General features: G+C 38.4%; 1 protein-coding gene across 2 annotated transcripts in view; it reads left to right on the plus strand.

The window, feature by feature from the left end:
- The window catches only part of LOC107159588 (P2R1A-PPP2R2A-interacting phosphatase regulator 1-like), a 70096-nt gene that overhangs the window by 9540 nt on the left and 45904 nt on the right, over nucleotides 1-14652 (plus strand). For both annotated transcript variants that reach the window (XR_007344831.1, XM_015506179.2), the window contains exons 3-4: nucleotides 2073-2151; nucleotides 10875-10931. Coding sequence is in view for 1 of the 2 variants with exons in the window: in XM_015506179.2 (XP_015361665.1) it covers nucleotides 2073-2151; nucleotides 10875-10931 (136 nt within the window). In the remaining variant the exon portion in view is untranslated. The remainder of the gene's footprint in view (nucleotides 1-2072; nucleotides 2152-10874; nucleotides 10932-14652) is intronic.

A 14652-nucleotide genomic window follows, 5' to 3' on the forward strand; every position in this document is an offset into this window, starting at 1 on the left:
TTTTTTAATATTTATTTTTTAGTTTTCGGCGGACACAACATCTTTATTTGTATGTGGTGCTGAGGATCGAACCCGGGCTGCACACATGCTGGGCGAGCGCGCTACCGCTTGAGCCACATCCCCAGCCCCTCTCTTCTCCTTTTTTAAAAAAAAGTATTTTTATCTATTTTTTTTATTTTTTAATGTGGTTCTGAGGATCGAACCCAGTGCCTCATACATGCAAGGCAAGCACTCAACCACTGAGCCACAACCCCAGCCCTAAATATTTATTTTTTAGTTGTAGTTGGACACAATACTTTTATTTTATTTAATAAGTGAATTTCACTTCACCATGCCCTCAGGGTACACCTGGGACTCCCCTTGGGGCACACCTGGAATGCAGCCTTTAAGAGCTTTTTTTTTTTTTCAATATTTATGTTTTAGTTGTAGTTGGACACAATACCTTTATTTTATTTATTTATTTTTATGTGGTGCTGAGGATCAAACCCAGGACTTCTCCTGTTCTGGGCAAGTGCTCCGCTGCTGAGCCACAAAGAGCTTCTTTAATAGTTCTTTGTTCTCACTGATGGGTGGAACCACAGTGTCCAGATAAGAGTCTCCAGTGCTCCTTTGCTAGCAAAGCAATAAGGCTTCTTTTTCCTTTTTCTCAAAACTGTGTCCTCGTTATTAAATTGGCATGAATTGGCATCGGGGACAAGGACCCAGCTTTCGGTAACAAAAGCAGCCAAAGAAAAGTATTAAAAATGATTTCTTATTATCATTGGAGAAACCTGGATGAAAGGTACATGGGAACCATTGGCATACTTTTTGCAACTTCTTGTGAGTCTTAAACTATTTTAAAGTAAAAAGTTGTAAGCCGGGCACAGTGGCTCACACCTGTAATCCCAGCTGCTGGGGAGGCTGATTCAGGAGGATCAGGAGCTAACCTCAGCCATGGTGAGGCACTAAACAACTCAGTGACACCCTGTCTCTAAATAAAATACAAAATAGGGCCGGGGATGTGGCTCAGTGGTAGAGTGCCCCTGGGTTCAATCCCCAGTACAAAAGAAAAAGTTATAGTAAAAAGAAAACATGTAAAGGAAAAGATAACTTCTTCAGGTTATAAGCTCAAATAGAATTGAGGCCACCTGGGTGGGCAATAGTCCAAGGTGAGGACACCTACTCCATTTTCAGTGGGCAGCAGCTGCTCACTTTCAGTGTGTTGTTGCCATGTGGGAATGGAGCCCAGTGTTGCAAAATCTTGCAAGTTTTCAATAGAAGCCAAAAATCTGGAATCTGGATTTTTTTTAATATGAAATTTCTCAGTTTGCACAATGAATTCAGAAATGTTTTAACACCATGTAGGCCAAACAAACCATATCTGTGGAAGATCTCAGTTCTATCTACACCTGCTATCAGTTATCCCTCTTGTTCATGTAAAATTTGGGTAGCTCCAATCATAAATTTTATTTTGTACTGGAGATTGAACTCAAATGCACTTAACCACTGAGCCACATCACCAGCCCTTTTATATTTTATTTTGAGACTGGGTCGCCTTAGGTTTCTTAAAGTGTTGCTAAGTTGCTGAGGCTGGCTTCAAACCTGCAATCCTTCTGTCTCAGCCTCCTGAGCTGCTGGGATTACAGGGGTACACCACTGTGCCCAGCTCCAATCATAAATTTAAACGAATTACAGGTTTACACTGAAAATGATGTATTTCCAAGGTCATAATAAATTATACTTTTTCTCTAGCTTTAGAGGTAAAGTGGCATGCATGAGAATTCCTTTTCTTATATGGTAACTTGTTTAAGCTTAATGGACTAAGATGTGTACTTTTATGTGTGTATGTATGTGTGTGTGTGTTAATTTCTACATCTGCACAGTTGTCTCTACCAGGATGCCATTTACAATTAACAGTGTTGCTATTTAAGTATTAGAAATCTTATTTCTTGAAAAAAATTTGCAGACTTGAGGATACAGCTCAGTGGTCGAGTGCTTGCCTAGCATGCATAAGGCCTAAATTCCATTTCCAGCACTGTTTTAAAAAAATTGTAATAAACTTTATATAACAAGTGTTTTCTTTTTCTCCTTAGTGATAATTCACAGATATTCCAAGCTGACACATTAAGAGTGAAAAGAAACAGCACGACATTTATGAGCCAGCATGCCCTGGTAAGAAAATGCTGATACCAGCCTCCTTGTCCAAGACTTAAGCTATTTGCTTGCTCTCTCTCTCTCTCTCTCTCTCTGTGTGTGTGTGTGTTGTTGGGGATTGGGCTTGCAGTCCAAGCTTACTTGTCTTAACCAGTGGTTCTTAGACTTGAGTGAGCACATGGGGGGCTTGTTAAAACATGGCTGGCTAGGTCTTCCCCCAGAGTTTCTGATTCAGTGAGTCTGGGGCAGAGCCTGAGAATTTACATTTCTTACAAGTTCTTCCTTGAGAAACAGAGCTCTAAGCAGGGCTGGGGCTGCTCAGAAGGCTGAGACAGGAGGATCCAGAGTTCAAAGCGAGCCTCAGCAACTTTGTGAGACCCTAAGAAACTCAGCGAGACCCTGTTTCTAAATAAAATACAAAATAGGGCTGGGGATGTGGCTCAGTGGTGGAGTGCCCCTGAGTTCAATCCCCTGTACTCTCCCACCAAAAAAGAGAAATAGAGTTCTAAACAGTAATGAAGGAAAAATAAGTACATCGAAAACAGTTTTTGCTGCAGGTGAAGCAGAATTAACTTTTGAATTTCATATGGATTTAGCATTAAAGTTTGTTTTTATGTATAAGATCATCTAGCTTCCAGTTTTTGAAGGGCATACTTTTTTGAGAGGAAAATTTGCAGGCTCTCTTAAAAGTAGTTTTCAGCTTTTAATTTGATTTTTTAAAAAATTTGACTTTTATCACATTTATCTTAAATTGTAAATGAAATTTGCTATTCATAGTGTTATAATGCAATCTTTAAATTGTAACTGTTTTCTGCTAGTTAAACTTATGAAACATACTTATGATCAGTAAACCAAGGTGACTGAATGATTCATTTTATGAAAATTGTATTGAGGTAAAATTCACATGTAAGGGTCCCGCAAAACGTCGGAGAAAGAGACCACCAAGTGACCACTCATGCAATTGGCAGAAGGGGGATTTATTGAACCAGCATGCTGGGGCTCCGTTGCCCACTCAAGAAGGGAAAGCAGCCAGAGCCCCGAGCAGGGGCTGAGCACTGCTTAAGTACACTTTTTGGAGAGGGCTGAGGGCTTTGTATACATCAGAACAAATCATCATGAGGCGCGGGAAAATTGAACAACAACTCCTAAACATGATTAGTTCATTCATTGGCGGGAACAGGTCAGGCTGGAGTGATAGGTCATTCCTAAGGAGGGGGTTACATTTAAACTGATTGGTCCAGGCCCTGCAATGCCTATGTGCAACCACACAGAGCCCTTATTAAACAACCAAATAGTCAGGGGAAATATTTACTGGGCGGTTCTAAGCATTGTCTTAACAGCTACAGAAATTTCGGGTTTTGCAGGTAGCATAGAAACCTAACAATACCTCCTTTACATTTTAACTCAGACCTTGCAGCTTAGAAACTTTTACAACACCCGGTCTTTTACCCTTTAACTTTTACGCTTTAACTTCAATTTCTTTTACCCTTACACACATAACTTTTTTTTAAAAAAAAGAGAGAGAGAGAATTTTTTAATATTTATTTTTTAGTTTTCCGTGGACACAACATCTTTGTTTGTATGTGGTGCTGAGGACCGAACCCGGGCCACACGCATGCCAGGCGAGTGCGCTACTGCTTGAGCCACATCCCCAAGCCCAATTCACATAACTTTTTTAAAAAATATTTTTTTAGTTGTAGATGGACACAATACTTTGATTTTACTTACATGTCATGCTGAGGATCAAACCCAGTGCTTTCCACATGCAAGGCGAGTGCTCTACCACTGAGCTCCAGCCCCAGCCCCAGCCCTCACATAACATTTAATTAATTGTTTTAAAGTGTACAATTTGCCAGGTGAGGTGACCTAGGCCTGTAATTCCAGCAACTCTGGAGGGTGATGCAGGAGGATAGCAAGTTTGAGGCCAGCCTCAGTAATTTAACAAGACCCTGTCTGAAAATTAAAAAAAATAATAAGAGCTGGGGATGTAGCTCAGTGCTAGAGTTCTATTGGGTTCAATCCCCAGTACTGTTAAAAAATAAATAAAAAGTACAATTCAGCGCATTCACCATGTTGTTCAACCCTCAGCTCTCTTTAGTCTCAGGAAGTGCCCATCCTTGTTTTGTTCCTAGTCTGGGTGGGAAAGCTTTCAGAGTTAATATTCATTGTAATGTTAACTGTGCATTTTGGTAAATTCCCTTTATCATGTTAAGGAAGTTTCCTTTCACTCTTAGTCCCTGAGGGTTTCCATGTTGTAAGGGCTTTTGAGCCTTGGGGGAATGGGTGGTGCAACCCTATAATCCCATTAATTCTGGGAGGTTGAAGCAGAAAGATCACAAATTCAAGGCCAGCGCCAGCAATTTAAGGAGACTCTATCACAAAATCAAAGAATAAAAAGGGCTGGGGTGTAGCTCGGTGCTACTACACTCTTAGATTCAATCCTTGGTACCAAAAACAGAAAAGGCATTGAATTGTCATGAGTGTTTTCTCTAAGCCTTTTGAGATGACCATGTTTTCCCTCTTTGTCCTATTAATATAATGTAGCACTATGATTTTCTTATGTTAAACCTCCCTTGAGTTCCTGGAATGAATCTTTTTGCATCTTTATTTATAAGGGATATTGGTCTGTAGGTTTCTTTTCTGGAGGTATCTTTGCTGGCTTTGGTATCTGGGTAATTGCTGGTTTCAGAATGCATTAGGAAGTGCTTGATTTTTCTTCCCCTGCAGTTTTAAGACTGGAACCCAGGACCTTGCACATGCTAAGTAAGCTATGCACTAACACTGAGATACACCCCAGCCCCAGCCTCTCTAATTTTGGAAGAATTTGAAAAAGATTGGTGTTAGTTCTTCATTTAAATGTTTTATAGTTTATCCATGAAACCATCTAGTCCTGGAAATTCCTTTTTGTGTGTGTGTGTGTGTGGTGCTGGGGATTGAACCCAGGGCCTTGCTCATGCAAGGCAAGCACTCTACCAACTGAGCTCTATCCCCAGCCCCTAGTCCTGGAAATTTCTTTATTGAAAGGTTTGTTTGTTTATTTTATTTTATTTAGTTGTAGATGGACACAATACCTTTATTTTATTTATTTATTTTTATGTGGTGCTGAGAATCAAACCCAGTGCCTCACACATACTAGGCAAGCGCTCTACCACTGAGCCACATCCCCAGCCCGGTTGGAAGGTTTTTGACCACAGATTCTATGTCTTATTATAAGTCTGTTGAGATTTTCTATTTCTTCTTGAATCATTTTGGTAATTTGTGTGTTTCTAGGCATTTGTCCATTTTATATAGATTAACTTGTTGTCATACAGTTAATTGTTTATAAATTTCTCTATCACATTAATTTCTTTTTCTTTACATTTTTTTAGTTGTTGATGGACCTTTATTTATTTACTTATTTTATTTATATGTGGTGCTGAGAATCAAACCCAGGGCTTCACACATGCTAGGCAAGTGCTCTACCACTGAGCTACAACCCCAGCCCCCTATCATATGAATTTCTATATGAATCTGTAGAGTGCATTCTACTGAAATGTTATACCTTGAAATAAATTTTAGAGTATACTTCCTGCTGGGTACAATGGTGCAAGCCAGTAATCCCAGTGATTTGGGGTCTGAGGCAGGAGAATTGCAAGTTTGGGGGCAGCCTCAGCAATTTAGCAAGGCCCTTAGCAACTTACTGAGATCCTGCCTCAAAATAAGAAATTCAAAGGATTTGTGGTGTGGCTCAGTTGTAAAGTACCTCTGGGTTCAATTCCTAGTATCCCTCTGAAAAATTACATCTTAAGCTTAAAATTAGATGTTTTCATCTTCATAGAATGATATTGAATATTATTTCCACAACTTTTTTTTTTGGTAATGGGAATTGAACCCAGAGGGGCTTAAACACTGAGCCACATCTCTAGCCCTTTTTTGTGTTTTATTTAGAGACAGGTTCTCACTGAGTTACTGAGGGCCTCACTAATTTGCTGAGCTTGGCTTTGAACTCCAGATCCTCCTACCTCAGCCTTCTAAGCCACTGGGGTTACAGGCATACACCACCATGCCCAACCTAGTACCTAAAAATTTTTAAATGCATAATATTTCTTAGGAATTTTAGTTTCTTAATTTGCTTATAATTCAGTTTAATATAATGCATACTTAAAATAAGCCATCTTATAAACACATTGTTTTGCAGAATTAAATTCATTTTTACATATTTGGTGATGGGAACATTCATGGCTTATAGGTTTAACTTGCTGTAACAGTGCTATGCATATACCTTTATTTTGTCAAAATATACCATCATCCCTGTTGTGGCCCAGGCCTGTAATCCTAGTGGCTCCTGAGGCTGAGACAGGAGGATCATGTGTTCAAAGAAACCCTCAGCAAAAGCAAGGCCCTAAGCAACTCAGACCATGTCTGTAAATAAAATACAAAATAGACCTGAGGATTAAACCCCCTGCCTCCCATGTGCTAGGCAAGCATTCTACCACTGAACCACAATCTCAGCCCCAGGAATTTTATTTCTAATTTATGTATCTCTATGGTATTTAAATATTTTTCAGAAAGCATGAACAATAAATGTATTTTTTCATTTCTAGCTAACGTATCACATTACAAAGTAGAACTATCATTCCTGAAAAAAATAAAAGCATTGTTGAGTGATATCATAAACTATATATGTGTAAGTGTGTGTGTGTGTATTTTTTTGTTGGGGGTTAGCAGGGATTGAACTCAGGGGAACTTGACCACTGAGCCACATCTCTAGCCCTATTTTGTATTTTATTTAGTGACAGGATCTCACTCAGAATTTCAAGCCCTTGCTGGGACTTTGAAACCATGATCCTTCTACCTCGGCTTCCCAAACTGCTGGGATTACAGGTCTGTGCCACTGTGCTTGGCTCATAAACTTTATATATTTAAGTGTCTTTCCCATCCTGGACTATCCTTAAAATTGGTACTATAGACTCTGGGTTGGTGGTGCACACCTATAATCCCAGTGGTTTAGGAGGCTGAGGCAGGAGGATCACAGGTTCAAAGCCAGCCTCAGCAAAAACGAGGCACTTAGCAATTCAGTGAGACCTTGTTTTTTTTAAATTACAAAATAGGGCTGGGGATGTAGCTTAGTGGTTGAGGGCCCCCGAGTGCAATACCCAGTACCCCGCCCCCTGAAAAAAAAATTGGTACTGCAGGTACCTAGAGTGGTCAATTCATAGAGACAGTAAATTGGTGATTGCCAGGGCTGGGAGGAGGGAGGAACAGCAGGTATTGTTTAATGGGTATAGAGTTTCGATACTGAAAGATGAAGAGTTCTGGAGATTGGTTGTACAATAGTGTGTACAACACTACTGAACTGTGTACTTAAAAATGGTTACATTGATAAATTTTGTTATGTACAATTGAAGATAAAAAATTGGTCCTGCTTTTCATGCATTTCAATATAGGTAAAACAATGTTTTAGGAAAAAAATCACTGTAACAAATGGCATTGAAGAACCGTGGGTTTTATTTAGCAAACAAATATAAATACGGATGCATATTTCTTATGCATTGTATAATTGTGAGTTATCTCATAATTATTCTGCTTAATAAAGCACAAATATTTTTTTCACTATTTTCAAGAAATTACTGAATCCCACTTCTAGCTAGTAGAAACATGAGGGTCTCTTCTGAATATTGGGACTCTGCCTTCCCTTCAAACCACCACCACCACCCACTTTTTTTTTTTTTTTTTGGTTCTGGGGATTCAGCTCAGGAGCACTGAACCACTGAGCCACATCCCCAGCCCTATTTTGTATTTTATTTAGAAACAGGGTCTCACTGAGTTGCTTAGTGCCTCCTTTTTGCTGAGGTTGGCTTAGAACTCGATATCCTCCTATTTCAGCCTCCTGAGCTGTTGCAATTATAGGCCTGTGCCACCCTGCCTTGCCCCCGCCCCTTTTCTTTATCTCTTAACTCTGAGTTTGGCATGCCCATTCCCCACCTCTCTGCCAAGAATCTTCTTAGCACCTCTGTTGAATTTGTGTGCAACTGTGGCATTTCTCCATCCTTATCTGCCCCCTGCTATTCCAAAGGAAGCAGGATAAATGTTTCATCTTCCTATTAGACAAGATTGTGTTTTTCTTTTTGGGGGAGGGTGTTATCAGAGATTGAACTCAGGGGCACTCAACTACTGAGCCACATCCCCAGCACTATTTTGTATATTATTTAGAGACAGGGTCTCACTGAGTTGCTTAGCTGAAGTTGGCTTTGAACTTCCGATCCTCCTGTCTCTGCCTCCTGAGTTGCTGGGATTACTGGAGTGCTTTAAATGGTATTTCTCTTGAGCAATTCATCCACTTTAATTTTATAGCTATTGATATTTACCTGATTGGGTTTTACTTTTCACATTGACAGCTACAAACCCTAAATCTAGTTAATGGCTCACCCAGCAGCAAGTGTATAATCCATTCCAGACCTCGCTCTGTCTGTGCTGTGTCTGTTCAGCCTGGACTCAATTCTTGTTAAGTACCATTGGAAACCAACGTAAGTAATTTCTAGAACCAGGTAGACATTTCTAAAGACAGCATACAACTTTTTATTCAGAATTAAGCCTTTTATCTCTAGTAAGGACTAGGAAATGGGTAAAAGCACACCTAGAAAAGTTAAAATTTACTTTTAAAAATTTAGTATCTGTAGAATATTAATTTTCTGTGGTTTCTCTTTTAAATGGAACTAATATTAGTCTTTCTTCCTATCTTAATTACTTCACTTGAGATAAATCCTAGGAATCAGTTTCAGATTCACATAGCACTCATCCCAATCCCTCCTTACAACCCTACTCTCCCCTGCCCCAAACTATGATATCATCCCTTGGTGATGCCATTCCTAGGTGCATACTCTTGCTTCCTTCCAACGCCTTTTTTCCCCTGGAGTAAAAGAGACACGTGAGAAATTAACACAGAAGATACTGGTGAGTTTTAACAACATCTCAGGATACTTTATTTTAATATTTTGTTTTATGTAGAAAAATTATCTGAGGCATTTTACAGAGTGTGCTAAACTATTCTAAACTAATTACAAGACTTCCTGGAAGAGATTGTTTTTCACTGATACCTAAGGGATGGGGAGGACTCAGTTTGGTTTCAGGAAAAGTTTTAGAATTTCCTATTGGAAAACTTTGTCCAGGAAATCACTAGAAGATTGGCTGGCTGAAATTATGACATCAACTGTGGTACTTAACTCTTCCAATTAATTGTTTTCTCCATTAATTTTCCACATTATTACTACAAAAAAATCAGACAGTCCAGTATTTGATTCACTTTTTGTCCAGTTAAAAAAATTTGGGGGGCTAGGGTTGTAGCTCAGTTGGTAGAGTGCTTCCCTATCATGTGTGAGGCACTGGGTTTGATCCTCAGCACCACATGAAAATAAAATAAAGGTATTGTGTCCATCTACTATAAAAAAAATTTTAGGGGCTGGGGTTGTTGCTCAGTGGTAGAGCATTTGCCTGGCATGTGTGAGGCACTGGGTTCAATTCTCAGCACCACATATAAATAAAAAATAAATAAATAAAGGTAGATTAAGAACTAAAAATAAATAAAGGTAGATTAAGAACTAAAAATTAAAAATATATATTTAAAAAAACTTTCTATGATTCTGTAGCCCAAGTTCAAATCCAGCGCACCCCAGAAAATTCACACTACAGCACCAATGATGTCATAAGCTTTGACATAAGACCTAAAAAGAGAAAATAGCCTCCCAAAAGAGAAAGGATGTAGATAACAAGTGTCATAGCAATCAAGAGTAAATGTGCTAACTACTTGAAAATGATTGCCTAAAGTCAATTGATATTAATGAAAATTTGGTTTCCCTGCCTAGATTTCAAGGTGTTTGGCGGAGTTGCTTCTTTTATGTTCGTTTTGTAAGTTTGGCAAGTTATCTGCTGATATAAGGACTGTTTCTGCTATTTGTTCCAAGAAAAGCCTTTCACTAAGCTTTAAGGATGGCCTTAAACTGGCAAGAAGAATGAGGTGATTTAAAGCTCTAGTGACTTAGGAAAGGAAAGGTAAAGATAAAATCTTTTCTTTTTGACTTTTTTTTTTTTTTTTGGTACTGTGATATTAAACCCCAGGTGTTTTACCACTGAGTCACATCCCCAGCCCTTTTTAAATTTTTTTTTGGGGGGACCAGGGATTGAACTAAGGGATACTCGCCCAGTGAGCCATACCCCAGCCCTATTTTGTATTTTATTTAGAGACAGGGTCTCACTGAGTTGCTTAATGCCTCCCCATGACTGAGGCTGACTTTGAAGTCACAATTTTCCTGTTTCAGCTTCCCAAGCCACTGGGATTACAGGCTTCACCACTGGGCCTGGCTTTGGTTTTTATTTTGAGGCAGGATCTCACTAAGTTGCTTAACACCTTACTAGTTCCTGAGGCTGGCCTTGAACTTGGGATCCTCCTGTCTGAGCCTCTGGAGCTGCTGCGATTACACATATGCACCACTAAGCCAGGCTCTGTCCTATATTTGTTATGTTAATAGTTATTTTGTTGGGTTTTGAAATATATTAGACTTTGGTTAGCGTAATTATTTTGGTCAAGATCCAATTGAATATTTTAAAATTTGACCTTAACCAGTACCATTGGTATGAAGTGACCTTTATGCTTTACACATTAGACACTCAATAAATATCTTAGATGATTCAACATTGACTTTGTGTTTAGAAATAACTAATCAGAAATGTTAACACAAGCTTGACTTTTCTATTTTAAATTTCAGTTGTTCCTACCTTCTCCTATTCGTACTTCTGCCAGCCGCTTACATCAAATAAAACAGGTAAGAAGGCTTTCAAAATTGACAGATGTTCATTAACAAAAGTAAATTTTATTTTATTTTATTTTTTTAAAAGATCTGTGTTTCAGTAATTCTAAGCCAGGTCATGTGCAATTAAGTTTCTAATTTTAGGAATGGTTTTGTAAACAAAACAAACTACTAAGTTCTTTATTTATTTGGGCTATTAGTTATTTTAATAAATTGTTAGTTTCTAGAAATACCACATACCCTTATATTTTGAATCTAGTTTCTTCCAAGGATCTCAAAGAAGAAGGTTATATATAAAAATTAAGCTTGTAGCTTCATAATTACCAGTTATGTTTTCTTAAAGCTCTCTGATGAATTTTTTCAAAGACCAGCTAAAGTGGCCTTTATTGTTATTGTTTCACATTCAGTTCTTAGTGAGCTGAGTTTAGGGACACATTGTACCTTACTAGTTTATGTTTTGTGCGTGTTTTGTGTGTATTTATATGTATGTGTATATTTAACAGCACAAGCCAAGTATAGAATTAAACCTTTTAATTATCCAAGGATTATCCACCAAACTCAAAAAGATCAAATCACCACTCCATCACAGGTGGTAGGATTTTTTTTTTCTGACCCAGGTACAAGCCGCTTTTTTGCAAGGGGGTGCTTAACTGTTATGAAGCACTTATTCACTTAGCACTATGACCAGTACTTTACATCTGTGATCTGATTTCATCTCACAACTGCCTTACAAGGTCAGAAATGAAAGACAGCAGAACTTATGTACCCAATGTCCATACTTCATGAATGTCAGAGGTAAGATTTAGCCCCCAAATACTGGATTCTTTTTCAGCTCCCCTTTCTCTGTTAGAGTGGCACAAAATCCATAAAGATATTTCGTAAACCTAGTTGTTAGTCCTCTAATTCTTGTATCCTTTTCCTCTTTCCCTTGCCAGTACCATGGCTTTCCCAAGGTCAGGTTACCTTACATTAGCAGGAAAATATGATTAAACCATTTTATTTTTATTTTATTTTATTTTTTGATACCAGAGATTGAACTCAGGGGCACTCGGCCACTGAGCCACATCCACAGCCCTGTTTTGTGTTTTATTTAGAGACAGGGTCTCACTCAGTTATTAAGGCTGGCTTTGAACTTGTAATTCTCCTGTATTCCCCTTCAGAGCTGCTGGGATTACATGTGTACACCACTGTGCTAGACCCATTTTATATATTTTTTGATACCAGGAACTGAATGCAGAAGCACTTAACCAATGAGCCACATCCCAGACCCCCTTTTTCTTTAGATTTTATTTATAGACAGTGTCTCACTAAGTTGCTGAGGGCCTTGCTAAGTTTCTGAGGCTGCCTTTGAATTTGTGATCCTCTTGCTTCACCCTCCTGAGCCGCAGGGATTATAGGAGTGCACCACTGCACCCAGTCCATTCCTTTAATATGTACTTTCCACTACTTACCTTTGTGTGATGCTATTTTAGAATTTTTTAAAGAATAATATAAACTTCACACCAACAGTAAAAGTGACCTTTGACTTATCTGTGCAATTTGGTTTTTTGCTTCTCCTAAATTAAGCCAAAAATTTGAAAATGGGTTATTTTAAGAAAAATCAGTGCTATTTGAACTGGTTAATAACGCAGATTGTAAAGTAGTTTATTTCCATAGTGCCAGAATATGTATTATAAACATTTAAAGTGAAAAACAAGCAGAAAATTAGTGATGGGAAAATAGATATTACACTAACTTTGAACCTGGGTACTGATTGAATGGAAAATTAAGACTTAGTCTCAGTTTAATGGACTGATAAGTGTCTTAAGTTGCTTATTTCTTTATATACATTCTTTAACCATGACTACTACTACTTTGTTTTTGTTGAACTTAAAGTTTTAAGCTTAAAACAGAAATGAGTGGTCCTCTCCCCATTGTATACTAAACTTTCACTTTAACAACATTAATAAGGATATTTATTTCATTTTTCAGTAAAATGGAGGAAATAATAGTAGCCTTGTCAGGATTGTTATGAGGATGAAAGTAATTAATATATGTATAATATAGGGCATACTGCATTAATTTTTATTTTTGGTAGTAGAATAGTGGGGTGCTTAACCACTGAGCCACATTACTAAGTAGAGTAGGGCTTCATTAAGTTGCTGAGGCTGGCTTTGAACTCACAATCCTTCTGCCTCAGCCTGCCAAGTCACTGGGATTACAGGTGTGCACCACTATGCCCTGCTTTGCATGGAAATTTTTGGAGGGAGTACTGAGGATTGAAGTCAGGGGTACTTGTCCACTGAGCCACATCCCCAGCCCTATTTTGTATTTTATTTAGAGACAGGGTCTCACTGAGTTGCTCAGTGCCTCACTTTTGCTGAGGCTGCCTTTGAATTTGTGATCCTCCTGCTTTAGCCTCCTAAGGCACTGAGATTACATGCATGTTGCACAGCACCCAGCTTGCATTAAAATTTTTAATGGAAGTTAAAAAATATATAAACCAGAACCTCTATTTACTCAATACCTAACTTTTAACAATTATCCAAATTTGTAACATAATTTTTCATTTATTTCTATTTTGAGGGGAGTGAAGGGATAATACTTTAAAGTAAATCCCGGACATATCTTTTTGCCTAAATTTATGGGCATGAAAAAGACACTTTGGTACTAGATGCAGTGGTACACACCTCTAATCTCAATGGTTCTGGAGGCTAAGGCAGGAGGATCACAAGTTCAAAGCCATTCTCAGCAACTTAGTGAGGCCCTAAGTAACTTAGCAAGACCCTGTCTCTAAATAAAACATGAAAAGGCGTGAGGATGTGTCTCAAGGGTTAAGTGTCTCTGTGTTCAATACCTAGTACCAGAAACAAAAATAAGAAGAAGAAAAGAAAAAGGCACTTTGGCGTAATCACATTGATCATTATGTGTAAGAAATTACACTTAGTGTCGTCTAAGTCCATGTTAGATTTTTTCAGATTCTTAAAAAATGTCATTTTTATTGATTCACAAACAATCCAAACATGACATTTGGTTGATATATCTCTCAGATCTTCTTTATTTAAAACATCCTTTTCTTCCTGTTTTTGTTCACTGCTGTGTTTTTACTGTAGAAACCAGGTCATTTGTCCTGTAGAATGTCCCACATTCTTCTTTTGCTTCCATATGGTGTTTACATGTGCTTTTATTCCCTGTATTTCCTGTAAACTGATGAAATTTGCTTTTATTTTTAAATAGGCACATAGTCCCAAGTGAATGTTAGGTTATGGGTTAACATTTAAATAATTATATAGTTTAAATTGCAATCTTTCCTACTGGATAGTTAAAGGACAATTTGTTATTTATGTATGTATGTATTTATTTTTTGGTACTGGGGATTGAACTCAGGGTCACTCGCCACTGAGCCACATCCCCAGCCCTATTTTGTATTTTATTTAGAGACAGGGTCTCCCTGAGTTGCTTAGCGCCTTGACATTGCTAAGGCTGGCTTTGAACTCAGTATCTCCCAGTCTGCGCAGCCTCTTGAGCAGCTGGGGTTACAGGCATGTGCCACCATGCCCAGCTGGACAATTTCTTGATTGTGATTGTTTGCTGTTTTTCTCATGTTAGAGAGCTTGAAGTTAATTTTCTAAGCACATAGTGTTGAGAGCCACAGCCAAAGGGGCCCCAGCAAACTTCCAGCTGCCAGCAAACTTCCAGCTGCCGGCTGATGATTGGCTCACAGCGGCCCCAGCAACATCTAGCTGATTGGCTCCTC

Source organism: Marmota marmota, unplaced genomic scaffold (assembly GCF_001458135.2).
Source record: "Marmota marmota marmota unplaced genomic scaffold, marMar, whole genome shotgun sequence".
NCBI lineage: Eukaryota > Metazoa > Chordata > Mammalia > Rodentia > Sciuridae > Marmota > Marmota marmota.